The sequence below is a fragment of the Lagopus muta genome, chromosome 4, assembly GCF_023343835.1.
Source record: "Lagopus muta isolate bLagMut1 chromosome 4, bLagMut1 primary, whole genome shotgun sequence".
In the NCBI taxonomy this organism is placed as follows: domain Eukaryota; kingdom Metazoa; phylum Chordata; class Aves; order Galliformes; family Phasianidae; genus Lagopus; species Lagopus muta.
In genome coordinates, this window is record NC_064436.1 from 34,304,149 (window position 1) to 34,318,544 (window position 14,396).

Below are 14,396 nucleotides of genomic sequence, written 5' to 3' on the forward strand. Positions count from 1 at the left end.
TTTTCAGTTGAAAAGTGTGAAAAGAGGAAAAATAGGAAGCTCAGAAAAGCATAGATTCTTCACTGCTCATCCATTACCTAGTTTGAAAAACTGGCCTATTGAGCCTCCGCTACAGGAACCATATGTTTCACTATCATTTCTTGCCATCCACTAAGCTAAATTTCATAGATCACACAATTACTGGCATTATTCCACACAATCACTTATTTTAACATTCTCAAAACGACCCACAGAAGCCATACTATGTTCCTTTTCCAGATCATGAACTCTAACTTAAATTTCCTGAACACTGAAAATGTTACTATGAAATCCAAAATTATTTCCTACATTCTTGTAGCCTGAGAAAAATAGACTAGTCTTTGGCTTAGCAGAAAGCTGGCAACAGTTCAAACATGAACTGTGACAGGAGGTTAAAAAAAAAAAGAAAGAAAAAAAAGAAAAAAAGAAACAGCAGTCAAGTGAAAAACATGTTAAAACAAAAAGAACAGAACAGAACAGAATTAGGTCTGTTAATCCCCAAAGTAATTTTTACTTTAGTTGATTAAGAGCTGGTAACCTATTTCTAACTCCAAGGGTTCTCAAAGATTCCAGAAGGACAAACCCAGAAGGAATGCAGCTGCCAGAGAACAGACTACTTTTAACTCGCACTTGATAATTACCAATCTCCTTCGTCTGAAACAGAGTAGCAAATTGAGCAGTACTTGCATTTAAAGTACCCCTATTAATTACGCTAACTGACCTCTGTAACAGAAGTTTTCCACTTGTATGTACTTCATATTTAACTCAGATTTATTGTTCTTTTTATGGGAAAACTGAAGTGCAGAAAAACATCTGGGTGTGCCTTCACTCTGAAGAGACTTCAGGTGGTTAACAAAAAAGATTTAAAAAACACCTCCAGTTTTTTGCAACTGGATGCTCCACTGCTTTGTAACAATTCCTGTGCTTTGTTGAACAATGAGGAAAAGACAGAAGAGAAAGACTTGCATGACTTTGTCTTTTCCTCACTGGAAGATGGATCCAATGTGACCAAAAGTCAAGTAGCTCATACACCCAGGCAAGATGCTTGACATACAGAGCAAGTTGAATCTCAGATTTTGCACAGATGCTTGCATGAAAACATGGAATGCAGGGTGAAAACTAAATTACTGAAAAGAAATTACTGTTGGCATTCAGCGAAGGCACACACCATAGATAGCATTTACCTCACCTTGCTTTTAAATGAGTAAGCTCCTCACTGCCGCTCCTTTGGCAGTACAGGGAGAAAGGTGGCATGACTCACACTCAAGAGGGTCTCATTCCAGCCATAACATTTAATTTGAGATTAAAGTTCAACTAGACACTTAACTTAAAGCCAAGAATGTCACGGTGACATTCTGGAAAAAAAAAAAAAATGAAAGAAAAAAAATCAGCAAACTAAGAGTTTCCAGGTGCTACGGTCCTAATCCATGGTCTTTGCCACCAGCCTCACATCTGCCCTGGATTTTACTCCTTTTCTTTCCTCTCAACAAATTTTGTCTCTGCTACTAAATGACAGATCCTGTGAGTTACACTATTCTCATCATTATATTCCATTATTTTAAAAGCCTCTTTGCTTAAGTTACATTTTGGAAATTACATCTGGAACAGCTTACTATATTAAACTCTTTTTTTTTTTTTCTATTCTAGAATTGAGCAACAATTCTCTGAAGAACATGTTCATTTCTAAAATTCAGCAACTCTTTTACTGTTTCAGGTATCAAGTGAAGAATTTATCAAGTGAAGATAAATTACTGACTTCTTTTTTTTTGTTCTGTTGTAACAAGGTGCCATGAGTCAGCATATTAAAAACAGAGGATGGCTGGTTGGAGCTGGGTTGGTTAATAAACATTACTTTAATGTCTTTGCATCCAAACCTCATATAAACAGGAGGCTATCAGGATTTTGTTTCTGTCATTGCTTTCAGAATACTAGGCTGCTTCTTAGAAATAAAGAGATCAGCAGCCCCTCAATACTATATAATTTTATCCAGGTCTATCTGTCCTTAGAAAAAGAGAACAGACCAGATAATTTCTTGAAGTTTCACACACTCTTCTTTGAAACATACAAACAAGTAAGAAAGCTAAACAAAGCTTTTGGTTTAACTTGTACAGAATAAAGAATTGTACAGATGTACAGAATTGTTTATATTCTACATACTTCCCAAGTAGTATTCCTAATAGTTTGCTTCCACCGTGAAGAGTGAAAAATCAGAGAAAGAAAAAATTCTGCTGACTGCCATTGACTTCTATACTAGGTGAACAACCTGAGCATCTCTAGGTTTCATTTAAAGGTTCTGAAGATGAATTTTACAAATCACTTCCATACCCATCTTCTGTTTTATCATAAGCAACTGTCAGTATGGTGACTTCTGCTATTTTCATCTTGATTACACTTAGAATTTTATACTGAGTGAAAACTTTCCACTTCAACGTATTGAAAGAGAAATGATTAACATTCAGAACGCATCCTCAGCTAATGTGCCTATGTCCAAGTCATTCAACTGGGTCTACTGAAAGATAATTCCAGTGCATCAATAGCCAACAGATATGCTTCAAATCCTCAAAAGTCAAAAAAAGAAAGGTATCTTTCCCTCTGCTGCTTTTTGCTCCAGATCCAAAAACAAGGGCTGAAAAGATGGTAGTATCTGTCTCTGGACAAGTCCAAATTCATCCTACGCATCTAGTATTCTCATTCTGATCTGAGTACAACTCAATCATTATTTTGCTCTCCCTACCCACTCACTCATAGATTCAGAGAATAAGAGTAGCTACACACAAATATAAAAAAACAATAGCAGGAATGTAATGAAGACTAACATACCTAAGTCAGGAACTTTAAAAACAAAAGAACAACAAAAAAAAAACAATCTGCAATTGAGTATGTAATGCTTAAATGCTTACTGAGACAAGCAATTTAGTCTAAAAGTTATTTCATTAAGCACAAGAGTTTTTATATCTTTATTCAAACTATGTACACTGTGTCAAATAGCAGCTACTGACATATTTGTGCTACAACATCAATCCTGTTATTGTGTTGCAGTTTATCAACAGCTTAATCTGGTGTTAGAGAAAACTTATTCTGTGGACAGGAATTCTCACTGAGCTCTTATTTTCCAGCACTTGTTGAGCATTGTGCACAGGGCACACTGGATTCAGTTTCCATACGTCTCAGCAGGATGATGCTGTACATCACTTAATAGTCATATGACAAGTAAGAATCTATTTTCAATGCTTTGATGTCTTTTGGCCAGATATCAATGTTTTGAGAAGCGTGTTTAAAAGTACACAAAAAAAAAAACCAAAACACCCAACCAACCATTTAACCAAAACAACATAAATTCACCTTACCTACTAACAGCCAAACAACATTGGAGTCGTGTTCTGTTAAGAAGTCTTCCAACTGCGTGATACTTGGGACAAAGCTATCATTTTTTCTTTGATCCATTGCTAAATTGTCTTTGTACCACCACCTATAGAACTGAAGGGGAAGCAAAAGAAAAAAAAAAAAAATTAAAAATTAGTTCTAAGTACATTACACTGTGGAGAAAATTAAGTACGTGCCATGTTAAACAGTCTGTAACAGCCCGCTTCACAAAAACATGAATTTGCTTTATTCCTTCAGTGGCATCTTTGTGAAATCCTTTCTTCTTCTCTAGATCAGAAACACAGAGCAGAAGACTGCTGTCTGCTGAAACAGTTTCCAGACAGGTGCCTACCTAAACCAGATTACAGATCAACAATATCCCAGACTATGCTCTCTAAATTTAGTAGCCTGACTGCCCCTACAGCGCATAATAGAAACAAGTTGATACAACTCTTGTACCGCAGCACTGAGTCAAACAGCAACAGAACATACAAATAAAGTAGGACTGTGTTAGAATGTTCAAATGCCTAACAAGATACCAAGACAACACACACACTTGATATTCACTCAGTAGAAATTTGCTTTCTAAGATGTTCCTTCCAGACAGGCAGCAGTTGCAGCTCATTACAAGGGAATTGCCCTCAGTCCTAACTCCCCAGTAACTCATGTATTCCATACTTATTTTTATATGCAGAACGGAAACCAGATTATTTGAAAGCAAAAAGGATACGTGCTATTTCTGGAAGAGATGAACCACTCTCTAAAGGCTATTTTAGTTCAAATCTCTATTCACACACTCATGCATTTTATAAACTTATTCCTGATTTTTGTGGGTGACACAGGAGAAAAAAAGAAGGCAGTTCTCTGTACCAGCAAAGAAGTCATCATAGCCCAGGACAATGATTCACAAGTTCAGTTTTCAGCTACTGAGCAAACGGAGACCAAGCAAAGCATTTGCTTACGTTTGATTGTTTCCTTCAGTAACTAAGCAGGGAAAGCTGATTTCCTTCTATACATAAGAAAGTATGTGTTTATGTCAGCATATGGAAGCATCAGGTTGTTTATGGGTATGTGTAGAAGCCCAAAGGTTGAAAGGCAGCTGAACTTGATACGAGGCTTTCATTCCTCACGTGAGCTGCATTAAGTCAAAATCTAATTCAGAAAAGCAACAAGTTTGACCACCTGTTCTGAAGAGGCATCAAAGAAGTACAGCTACCTCCTCTGAGAAGCAGAGGCCACACAGATCTCTAACCACGTATCTTCTCCCTGGGCAGTACAAATGCAATCACACGTGTATGCAAAAATTCAGGTGGAGATGAAGACCAATGCAGCACAGGATTGCACAGAAGTATCAGTACTCAACACAGCTCTGCCTACAGCTTGAGGCAGCTTCCATCTGGCATCCTACAAACACTGCAATGTGCACTCAGCCAGCGGAGCGGACTCTGCATCCCCAAAGAAAAGAAAGGCTCAAGGCTGCACTCCCAACTAATCAAGAGTGACCAAAACTTTCCACAACCTATTAATCCAGCATGCCCACTAATTCCCTTGCTTCACAATGGATTTGCGTTAGTCACTGTAAAAACTGACTACACAGCGTTGCTGTAACACAGAGCGTAGAAAACCAGTCCTTCTGATCTTACGCCTTTATTCAAGCCACCCATAAATCACCCTGCAACTGGGTTATATTAATTAAGCATGATTAACAGGGAGTTGCTCAACTCAATAGCATTTGTAATCACACGGCAGTATTTTTCTTGCATTAGTTTCATTTGAAGCTTTCTCCCTTGGACATAAGCTGTCAAGCCTTCTTACAGAGAAATAATTCTTCCCTTTTTTAAACACCCTCCAGCTCCTGGCAGCCAGTCTTGCTGTCAGCATTCAGCCTTCAAGAGAAAAAGATTTTTTCTGTGTGAAGTCTCCTACACCTTCCATCCAGAGCAAAAGAACATAAGTAGCACATCATCTTCGAAAAGGCAGAAGGACTAATATTTATCCAGTCTGTCCTGTGGTATCCACACCATCTCTCAGTAATATAATTTGAGAACCAAGCATGGAAGAAGAAGTTGGAAATACTCGCTTTCAACATATTTGTTTCTCTCCTAGTTCCAAAAATACAGTACCTTGGAACTACGATCTGCTGGTGAGGAACTCTGCAACAAGGGGCTCAAGAAAAAACAGGGATCTCCTAGAAATTGTTCAGTGGAGAGCCACAAAGATGATAAAGGCCTGGAGCATCTCCTGTGTGAGGAAAGGCTGAGTAACCTGGGTCTGTTCAGTGTGGGGAAAGAAGACCGAGGGGGAATCTGGTAAATATTTATAAATATCAAAAGGGAGGTGGGAGGCAAATGAATGAGGCCTGGCTCTTTCCAGTGGCACGCAGGGACAGAACAAAGAGTAATGGCCTAAAACTTGAACACAGGAAACTCCATACAAGCATGCAGAAGATTTTCTTTACGGTACAAGTAACAGAGCACTGGAACAGGTTGACAGAGCCCAGACAGGTTGTGGAGTCTCCTCTATGGAGATACCAAGACCCATCTGGACACCTACCTGTGGGACCTGCTGTAGGGTCCCTGTTTTTGCAGGGGAATTGGACTCAGTCATCTCTTAAGGTTCCCTCTAACTCCTGCAATTCTGTGATATGAGCCTATGGTCTGAAATAAAGAACAAGTACAGCCCCACTAACAAACACTAGCAATTTGTTCACATCTTCTGATAAGAAGGAACAGAATGGGGAGGAAAGAACATGAAAATAATAAGCAAAAAACACTGCAAAGAAGAAATTCCACCACCAGACACTGCTGGCAGGAGTGCTGACAAAGAAGCCACTAACTAGCTTCCTCACAAACAGAGATAAGCAGAATGACTCAAAAAACATTTCTTAAAAAGAAGTCCTTGTTTTAGAAGAGCTGTTACAATGACTAATTAAATCACATAATGGCACTGTAATTTGCTGTAAGACATTCACAATACCTTAATGAAAACCCCATAATAGAAGACACACTACAGGCTGCCTTCAGGAGCCTTGGGTCTGTGAATGGCAGAAGAACTGGAGCAACTGATGAACACACTGCAGCATGGAGTCAAAAATAACCTTTTTTTCCTCCCTTACTGCAAAAATTAACCAAATTCTACTCTTTTGATCAAGACCACAGTAGAAGCATTGCCAAATAATAAGGACCACCTTAACAGACAACACTAAGCCTCCAAGAATTTTTAAAAAACTACCATTGAAATTCCTAGCAATTCAGGAAATCGCACATTTCCTAAAATACTTCCAAAGAAACAAAACCAACAATACGTGATACAGAGTCAGGATATTCAAAATGGTTATGGCCCTAACACAAGTCAGAGACTGGAAGCCATAGGATTTTATACTACCTATTCAGAGTCCACATTCATCATTTTCTGTCATCACTACCCCAACCATAAGCTGGATATCCTTGTAAGTTTTCTGAATAACATTTGCAACTCACACGCAACTAAGCCCAGCAGCCCTCTGTCAGACATCAGTGCGAGTTTTGGAGCTGCACGCTGATGCATTACCACACTGACCTCATCTGAGACCCTTGAGGGGGGAGCTACATGGTAGTAGAAGTGCTGGTGTCCAGAACAGGCAGCACTGCATTGGATGCACGTGGATCTCAGGGGCAGGTGTTCATTTCGATTACAAAGCAATTCCATCTATGTGGATTAGCTTAACACATCCTTGTGCACTTATATGGCAAAGGAGGACAGACAGGTGGGATAAGGATCACCAGCAGCATCAAGAGGAAGTGGTGTAGTCTTCTGGGAACACATAGCAGCCGCTGTCAATGTCCAGCTGTAACATGCATTCTTAAGGCCAAAGTCACTTTGCAGTCCAACAAGAGTGCAACCCAACTGCTGCACTTCGTGGGAGCATTAACCAATATCTTGGTGTACCTGTAGTTTAAATGTGAACTGCTAGGGCACTACTGTGCAGGAGCAGTGTACTTTCCAGAGCTCTGGGAGGCATGAGGCTAGGTGGGAAGAGACTCTTACAGCCTGCCAGCACCAGGCAGAAAACAGCAACAAGGAAGAAAGACCTACACATAGGCATGTACCTCTTCTGCATTTATTTACAGCATTTTATGAAGGTGTCCACTGTCTTGTGATGCTCTCAATAAACAAAGAATGCTCCAGAACCACAACAACACACTTTTTTTTCTTTTAATTTAAACACATCTTCACTATTCAGTACATCACTAGTAGCTTTAATGACTGCATGCCACGTTAACACATACAATAAGCTTATTAAGTTCCTCCTCAGAGGACAAAAAGAGAAGAGGCAGAGTCTGGAGGCACCAAAGTGGAAGAATCACAGTATTCGTTGTCACAGCAGTCCTTTAAGGTGTCGTGCAGTCATCTGCCCACAGATGAGATGTGTGGAACATGGGCAGACAGAAAGCCAAAGTTTTGTTTGTGATGGCACACTGAAACACTGGGGTCTTCTTCCCATGTGCATTTTTAGATCCAGCTGCAGATGTGAGGCTTCCCTGTTTCTTCAGACCTACTACTCCTGGTCGGAAGAGCATTATTTGTAGGAGAAACATGCACCTAACAGACTTAACAAAATTAATTACTTAAGCCACAAATTATTCAATTTTTCTCAGTACTAAAAAGATGTCAGTGATGGAAAAATTGAGGTAAGTAATCTTGCAGTCCTGAGGGAATGCACCTCATTTCCAGCCCACATCCAGTATTCCAAACCTGACTGAACTTCCACAGCAAATACACCATTCCTAAGAAGCCAATCTCTCAGAAGCAGACACATCAACTACCCATAAACATACTTCAGTTACACCAAATCAGTAAACTAGATTAACCACAGCCTGACATGCTTGCTCTTAACCCCAAGACAAACCTCTGCTTGAACAACATCATTAAAAGCATACAGAAAACATGCATAGCTAAGAATTGACACCCAAAAAGTGAGACAGAAGCCCACTCAAAAGCTGGACTAGAAAGGCAAAAACAGAAAAACACAAAAAAAGAAGGCCAAATCCAACAGCCTTGATACCCAGATCCCTTATCACACTCGGACTTTGCCCTGGCAAGAACACAACCAAAACCCTTATCATGATTAAAATGTATGGGGGAAATGAAATAGGAATTTAAACTCACCATGGGCATTCCTTGCATTTTCACAAAAATTAAGTGCTTACTGAGTATTTGTTAACTGGAAAGAAAAACAAAATGTGCTTTCTAAAATAAAATGCACATTTGCTTCCTCATGATTAAAAGTTAATTTCCACTCTGAAAACACTTAACTCTTGATTTCTACGCTATTTGCTAGAAGGTGGGGTTACAATTACACTCAGAACACCAGCAGGAAATAAATCCTGCTAGTCTAAATGAATGTACTCAGACAATGTGCATGGATGCTTTGTATCTGTAGTAAATACTTCCTTAAAGAAAAGCAAGGAAAAGGCATTTTTGTGCCCTATCCATCCATTCCTTTCTCCAGGAAAACATGGTACAAAACGAGAGCTTCAGATAACTGAGTGATATCAGAAAGAAACCCTGCAAATGTAAACAGAACTCAGGTGAACTTGCTGCACAGGGTACACTGAACCAGTCATCATCTGGATGCACCTTTGGCACGCCTCACACAGAATGCAGAGCTGCCAACCTTGGCTCTCTCCAAACATTCCAGCTGAGACCAGTGACTTCCAACTAGTCCCCAGCTGGCTAAGGAAACTCAGCTGTCCTGAGCCAGCAAGTACAGTAAAGAGGGAGGAAGAAAAGGAAAGTAGCTGGAGTTCTTGGACTAATGAGCAATAAACTGTAAACAAGTTGCACTACAGCCTCAAATAGAAACGGGTGACACACCTATCAGACCGCTGTGTGGATGGTACCAGCTACACCCTATTCACAATACAGAAGCCCACATTAGAAAATACACTTACTTAAGAAATGAATTAAATCAGAATTGAAGAGCTCTAAGATATAAAAATCATTTTTTACAGCAGTCTACCTGATGAGATTTGCTTTATCTAGAAGGGATCTAGCAACTGCCAAAGAAGCAAATACATTAAGTATTAACACTCTTGAGGGAAGGAGGAAAAAAAACAAAAATTAAGTTTCAGTGGTTTAGACATGTATCACATCCAAAAAAAAAGTGCAATGAAAAAGATGATTTTTAGCAGAAATCTATTGATTAGGTATCCAAAGGTGTCAGAAGGGATGTATTTCTTACTTCAAATCTTTTGAAAAACGAGTGCTTTTGGTACTCCAAAGTTACCTTTAGAAAAAATAAAATGAAATACTGTAACAGATAACCCCCTGTGCCCTTTAAAAACAACAACAAACAGAAGTACAGATTTTATTATTATTATTATTTATTTTAAAAGTACTGACATCAGGTATCAACTCCTACTGTGGCAACCAACAGATAACACCCCTTATTCACCCAACTGCTTGTCCAGCAGTGCCCAACTGAACTTTGCATGATTTTTCATTTACTTTTAAACTGGGGGATGGGTGGGAAAGCATGCCTCCCAAACTTCCTCATGGGAAAGTTGTTTGGTCACTAATGTTGGTAGCTTTTGGTGTTTAGAAAAAAACAACAAAACCAGAACAGAACCTAAAGCTTGTGTAGTTCTAATGTTAGAAGAATTATGTACACTTATTTAGAAAACTCTATGTACACTCCATTTTGAAAAAAAAATATCTTCTTTGATACAGACTCAACAAAACGACAGATTTCTTGTCTTCCTCTTTTTTAGGTCTGCACAGCAGCACTGTACCTCTGTGCCTCTAAAATATTCCATGAAATTACTTCTCATGTATTTTTCCAAAGCATTCCTTCTAAATTTCTCCTCTGACATATTGTCAGACTATGGGGGAAAAGGGAACAGTCTGCTAGAAATCAAAACTGAAAATGAATCTTACGGCCATCTATCACATCATCCTTTCATAAGCTAAATGCAGATGTTCAGTAGCACCTGTGCCAGCCTGCAGCCAACCCAAACATTTTGGCACAGCAACAAGTGCTATAGGAAGTTATAAAAGAATATCAGTTGGTAGGAGAAGGCAGCATCTCAGCACAGGACAACTCCACAGCTGTCCATAAAACGAACAGTCAACTCATAGCTTATTTCCCTAACGACACAATTATGTAAAGGGACAGTTACCCAAGAGCAGCTAACACACACTCCACATGCCAGAGTTTTCCAACAGCTCACCCAAAAAGAGTGCCCTCCTTCAACACAGAAACATAAGGATGGAAAACACCACTAACATCACTCAGCCCAACTGCCAGCCCACCCCTGTCGTGCTCCCTGACCATGTCTCTTGGTCTCACATCTCCACTTTCCTTGAACACCTCTAGGAGCAGTGACTCCACTACCTCCCTGGGCAGCCTGTGCATCACATCACCACTCTTCATGGGAAAAAATTTCTCCTAATACCCAACCTGAAACTCCACTAGTGCAACTTCAGGTTGCTCCCTCTAGGCTTATCATTAGTTACACTGGAGAAGAGGCCGACTCTCACCCCTCCACAACTCCTTCCAGGCAACTGGAGAGTCACGAGGTCTCTCCCGAGCCTCCTCTTCTCCAGACCGAAGCACTCCAGTTCCCCCGGCTGCCTCCCATAAGACGTGCGCTCCAGCACAGCACAGAAAAGGACGAGGGCTTCCCACAGAGAAGTGCTGGACACGTGCAGACTCAGCCAACACTGTTCACCACGACCAAAATCCACACTTGCATCGATGTGTCCACAAACACACCTGCATGGCACACACACACAGGCCGCACCTTGAGGCAAGAGTCCTCACTCCAAAGCGGGACTTCAAACCCCGCCACTGCCCACGGTTATGTGAATATTCTCTCAGCGTGCTTTCGTGAAAGCTCCCCGTGCTTCCCAGTGGCAAACGCTCCTGGCCCAAGTGCTCAGTGCACGCAGAGATGCAGAAAAGAACACGCAACTACAACTTGTGTGGCACTCACAGCTTTGGGCAGCCCGCCCCAACGCCCCCACCGCCCCCTCCCGCGGCCGCCGCCGCCACCGCCTCGCAACGCCACACAGGAGACGGCCCAGCCCAGGGCACCACCAACACCGCCGCCCTGCTAGGACTGAGGCCAGGACGGTGCCACTACCACAACCCCCTCGACGCCCCGCAGCGACGCCCAGCACTTACGCCATCGCCCTCCGCGGCGGCTCCACAAGGAACCCGGAAGCGGCGGCGACGGCCCGGGCCCTACCTCACCTAACGGCGGACACCGGCCCGGCCCGGCCCGGCCCGGCCCGCCCACCGCGCCGCCCGCCCGCAGCCAATCGCCTAGCGCCGCCGGCTAGCGGGACCAATGGCAGAGAGGCGGCTCACGGAGGGGGCGGGAAGAAAGGGCGCTCCACCGCCAATCGCAAGAGGCGGGCCGCGGCGTCTGAGTGCGTGCGTGTGTGAGGGCGCACCTCTTCCCTGTGGGAAGACGTGTTGCGCATGCGCGATTTCGGCGCGCGTCTTGGTGGGCGGGGCTAAAGGTGGGAGGGGGCGGCCTCTCGTGTGGTAAAGCGGGCTACGGCGGGAGCTGGGGCTGCTGTGCGTGTACCTGTGCCCGGCCTGGGCTGCCCGAAGGCACCAAGCAGAGCCCTTGGCCCAGCCGTGAGGAGTCCCGTCGGAATTAGCCTTACTTTATGTGTGCGCCCTTTGTGTTTTCTCACAGCATTCCTGTCACACTGCGCATAGCAAGAAAAATATTGTTCACGTGCCTCTGGTTATTATCACCCAGGTCACCTTTCCTCTTAACTCCCCCGCTGTCTCAGGGAGCGCTTGGGGCCCTGCCAAATGCTTTGTCCACATGGGGCCCGTGTGCTGCTGATAGCCCTGTGGGTCAGCAGCAGCACCGGGGAAGGTGGGCCTTGATGTGACACGAGGGGAGGAAGGAAAGCTTTGACGTTGATACATTCCTGGCTAGAGAAAAGACGGCGTGGAGTTCACTCGAGGAATAATATTTACCCCTCCGCTGCTTTGAATCTATTTGTTTCACACAGCGCACAAATATTTACCTTCTCTGTAAAAGAAACTTGTACTTTCTCCTCGGGAAAATATTTTTACGTTTGAAAAGCACAATGTAAATTTATTTTTAAGCTCTATTGATTACAGGGCAGGACGTGTCCCAGAACAACCAAAATATGGTGGAGAGGGAAACTGTTTTTGTTCTTAGGGTCACACCACCATTTAAAATTACCAGGATCGAAATGTAAGAGCCAGGATGGCTGAATTGCTGGGCCTTAATACAGCTCCAGTGATTGGGAGGAAAAGCAAAGGAAAAGTCTTAGAGTCTACTTGTGGAACAGATAAAATCAAGAACAGAAGTCATGCCGTGCGGTATTTTTGTAGGAAGGCCGGCTTAAGTCCAGCATGCCACTGTTTTATTTCATGTTCAGTTTGCCTGTCTCAGAGATCAAAGTTCAGCTCCTTCCACTTTCACACTGAGGGGTGAATGCTTCTCTGTCAGCGTCATCCAACCCTGCCCAAATAAACCTGGTTTTCACACACTCTTGCTGAAGCCTGGGACTGAGCATGTTCAAACTGCAGCTGGTCGTGATGGAGCACTGGGTGCTGAGCTCTTTTGCACATGAGCATGATATGGAGCAGAACTGATGGCTGTCCTATTTTAGCTCTGACATGAGGTTTGTGAATTCTCACAGAACCCCTGCCTGATTGCCTGCTGCTCCCTTGAAGACTGCATTTTTTTGGATGTTTGTCTGTGTTGCTGATTTCCATCACCAGTTTCATTCCTTCCATTACCTCCCATGACCTTTTGGAGGAGTATCCACAAATCAGCTCACAATACTTTCCTGCGGCTTCCTTTTTTCTTCTTTCTTTCTTCTGTAAGGATTTTTCCCTTTATTTTCTTCCCAGTAAGAAATGACTGTGGATTACTTCTTTCAACTTTTCTTTCCACATGCTGATGCTAAATGATGAAATATATTTGACATTTGAAATTTATTTGTAGAAATTACTTCTAGAAGGGTATGCAGATGATCAAAGCTTCAAGATATGTCACCCACATGAACAACAGCTCTCAGACTGGAGTTAATTGATTGCCTTTTACAATCCAGTCAGTGATTCATATCTGAAGCACAAAAGAGCTTCTCCTGACGCATCCAGCCATTCACAGGGTGTCTTGAGGCTAACAGATGAAATACAATATACTGTAGTATGATTAGACACCTAAAAAGTAGCATAACAAGATGATTGTCTTATCTAGACTGAAATTTAATGGAGGAGAGCAAGGTCAGGGGGTTCTTTCACCACATCCTCTATGTCCTCTCTGGGTTGTGCCAGAATCTCACTCACTTTGTTGGGGAAACAGGCAGCTTGTGATGGCATTATGTGCACACATGAAGCACCATCAGCCCCAGCTGGAATGCTGTCCCTGGGGAAGAAATTTTCAAACTTGGCCAGATTTTTTTCATGATCTATAGTTATTCATGCTTAATTCTTTGCAGTGTATGATGTTGCATCTCCAGTTATCAACCTGGGAAATGAAAAGAGGTTATAAATGTTATTTCACCATATAACCTTCAAGTTGAAGAAAATTATAACACTGTCCTCTACCTTTATTTTAAATGAAGCAGCATTTCTGCTTGCCTCAGAGTTTTTATTTTTATGCAGTGTTTATTTTTATCCAAGTTTCTTTTTTTTTTTTTTTTTTTTTTTTTTTTTTTGTTAGTCTGTTTTCTTACTGTTGTTTCTTGGCTTTTTTTGCTTTAGGGGCTTTTTGGAAGGAGGAGTGAAAGAACTCGACTACTCCTTCTTTAAATTATTTTTTACCTCTTCTGTTTTGCAGTCAAAGACACCTCTCTGAACATTGTACTAAAAGCTCCAATGTCTACTAATTTATATGTTTTGTCTTTGGTTAATGCATTCCAAGGTTCAAAGTCAAGCTAATTTTGAAGTTGCCAGAATTTATACAAAACTGGAAGCTTCTGGGCACATGACACTATTTAACAAAAACAAAAATGTGATTGGAAACTTTCCT

The 14,396-nt window shown here is 41.9% G+C and overlaps 1 protein-coding gene across 12 annotated transcripts in view; it reads right to left on the reverse strand.

The window, feature by feature from the left end:
- Positions 1-11,659, reverse strand: part of BLTP1 (bridge-like lipid transfer protein family member 1) — a 109,238-nt gene extending 97,579 nt beyond the window's left edge. For all 12 annotated transcript variants that reach the window (XM_048941263.1, XM_048941260.1, XM_048941261.1 and 9 more), the window contains exons 1-2: positions 11,549-11,659; positions 3,366-3,495 (exon numbers count right to left, since the gene is read on the reverse strand). In XM_048941263.1, the coding sequence (XP_048797220.1) occupies positions 3,366-3,462 (97 nt within the window). In that variant the 5' untranslated portion in view covers positions 3,463-3,495; positions 11,549-11,659. The remainder of the gene's footprint in view (positions 1-3,365; positions 3,496-11,548) is intronic.
- Between the last annotated feature and the right edge of the window lie 2,737 nt (positions 11,660-14,396).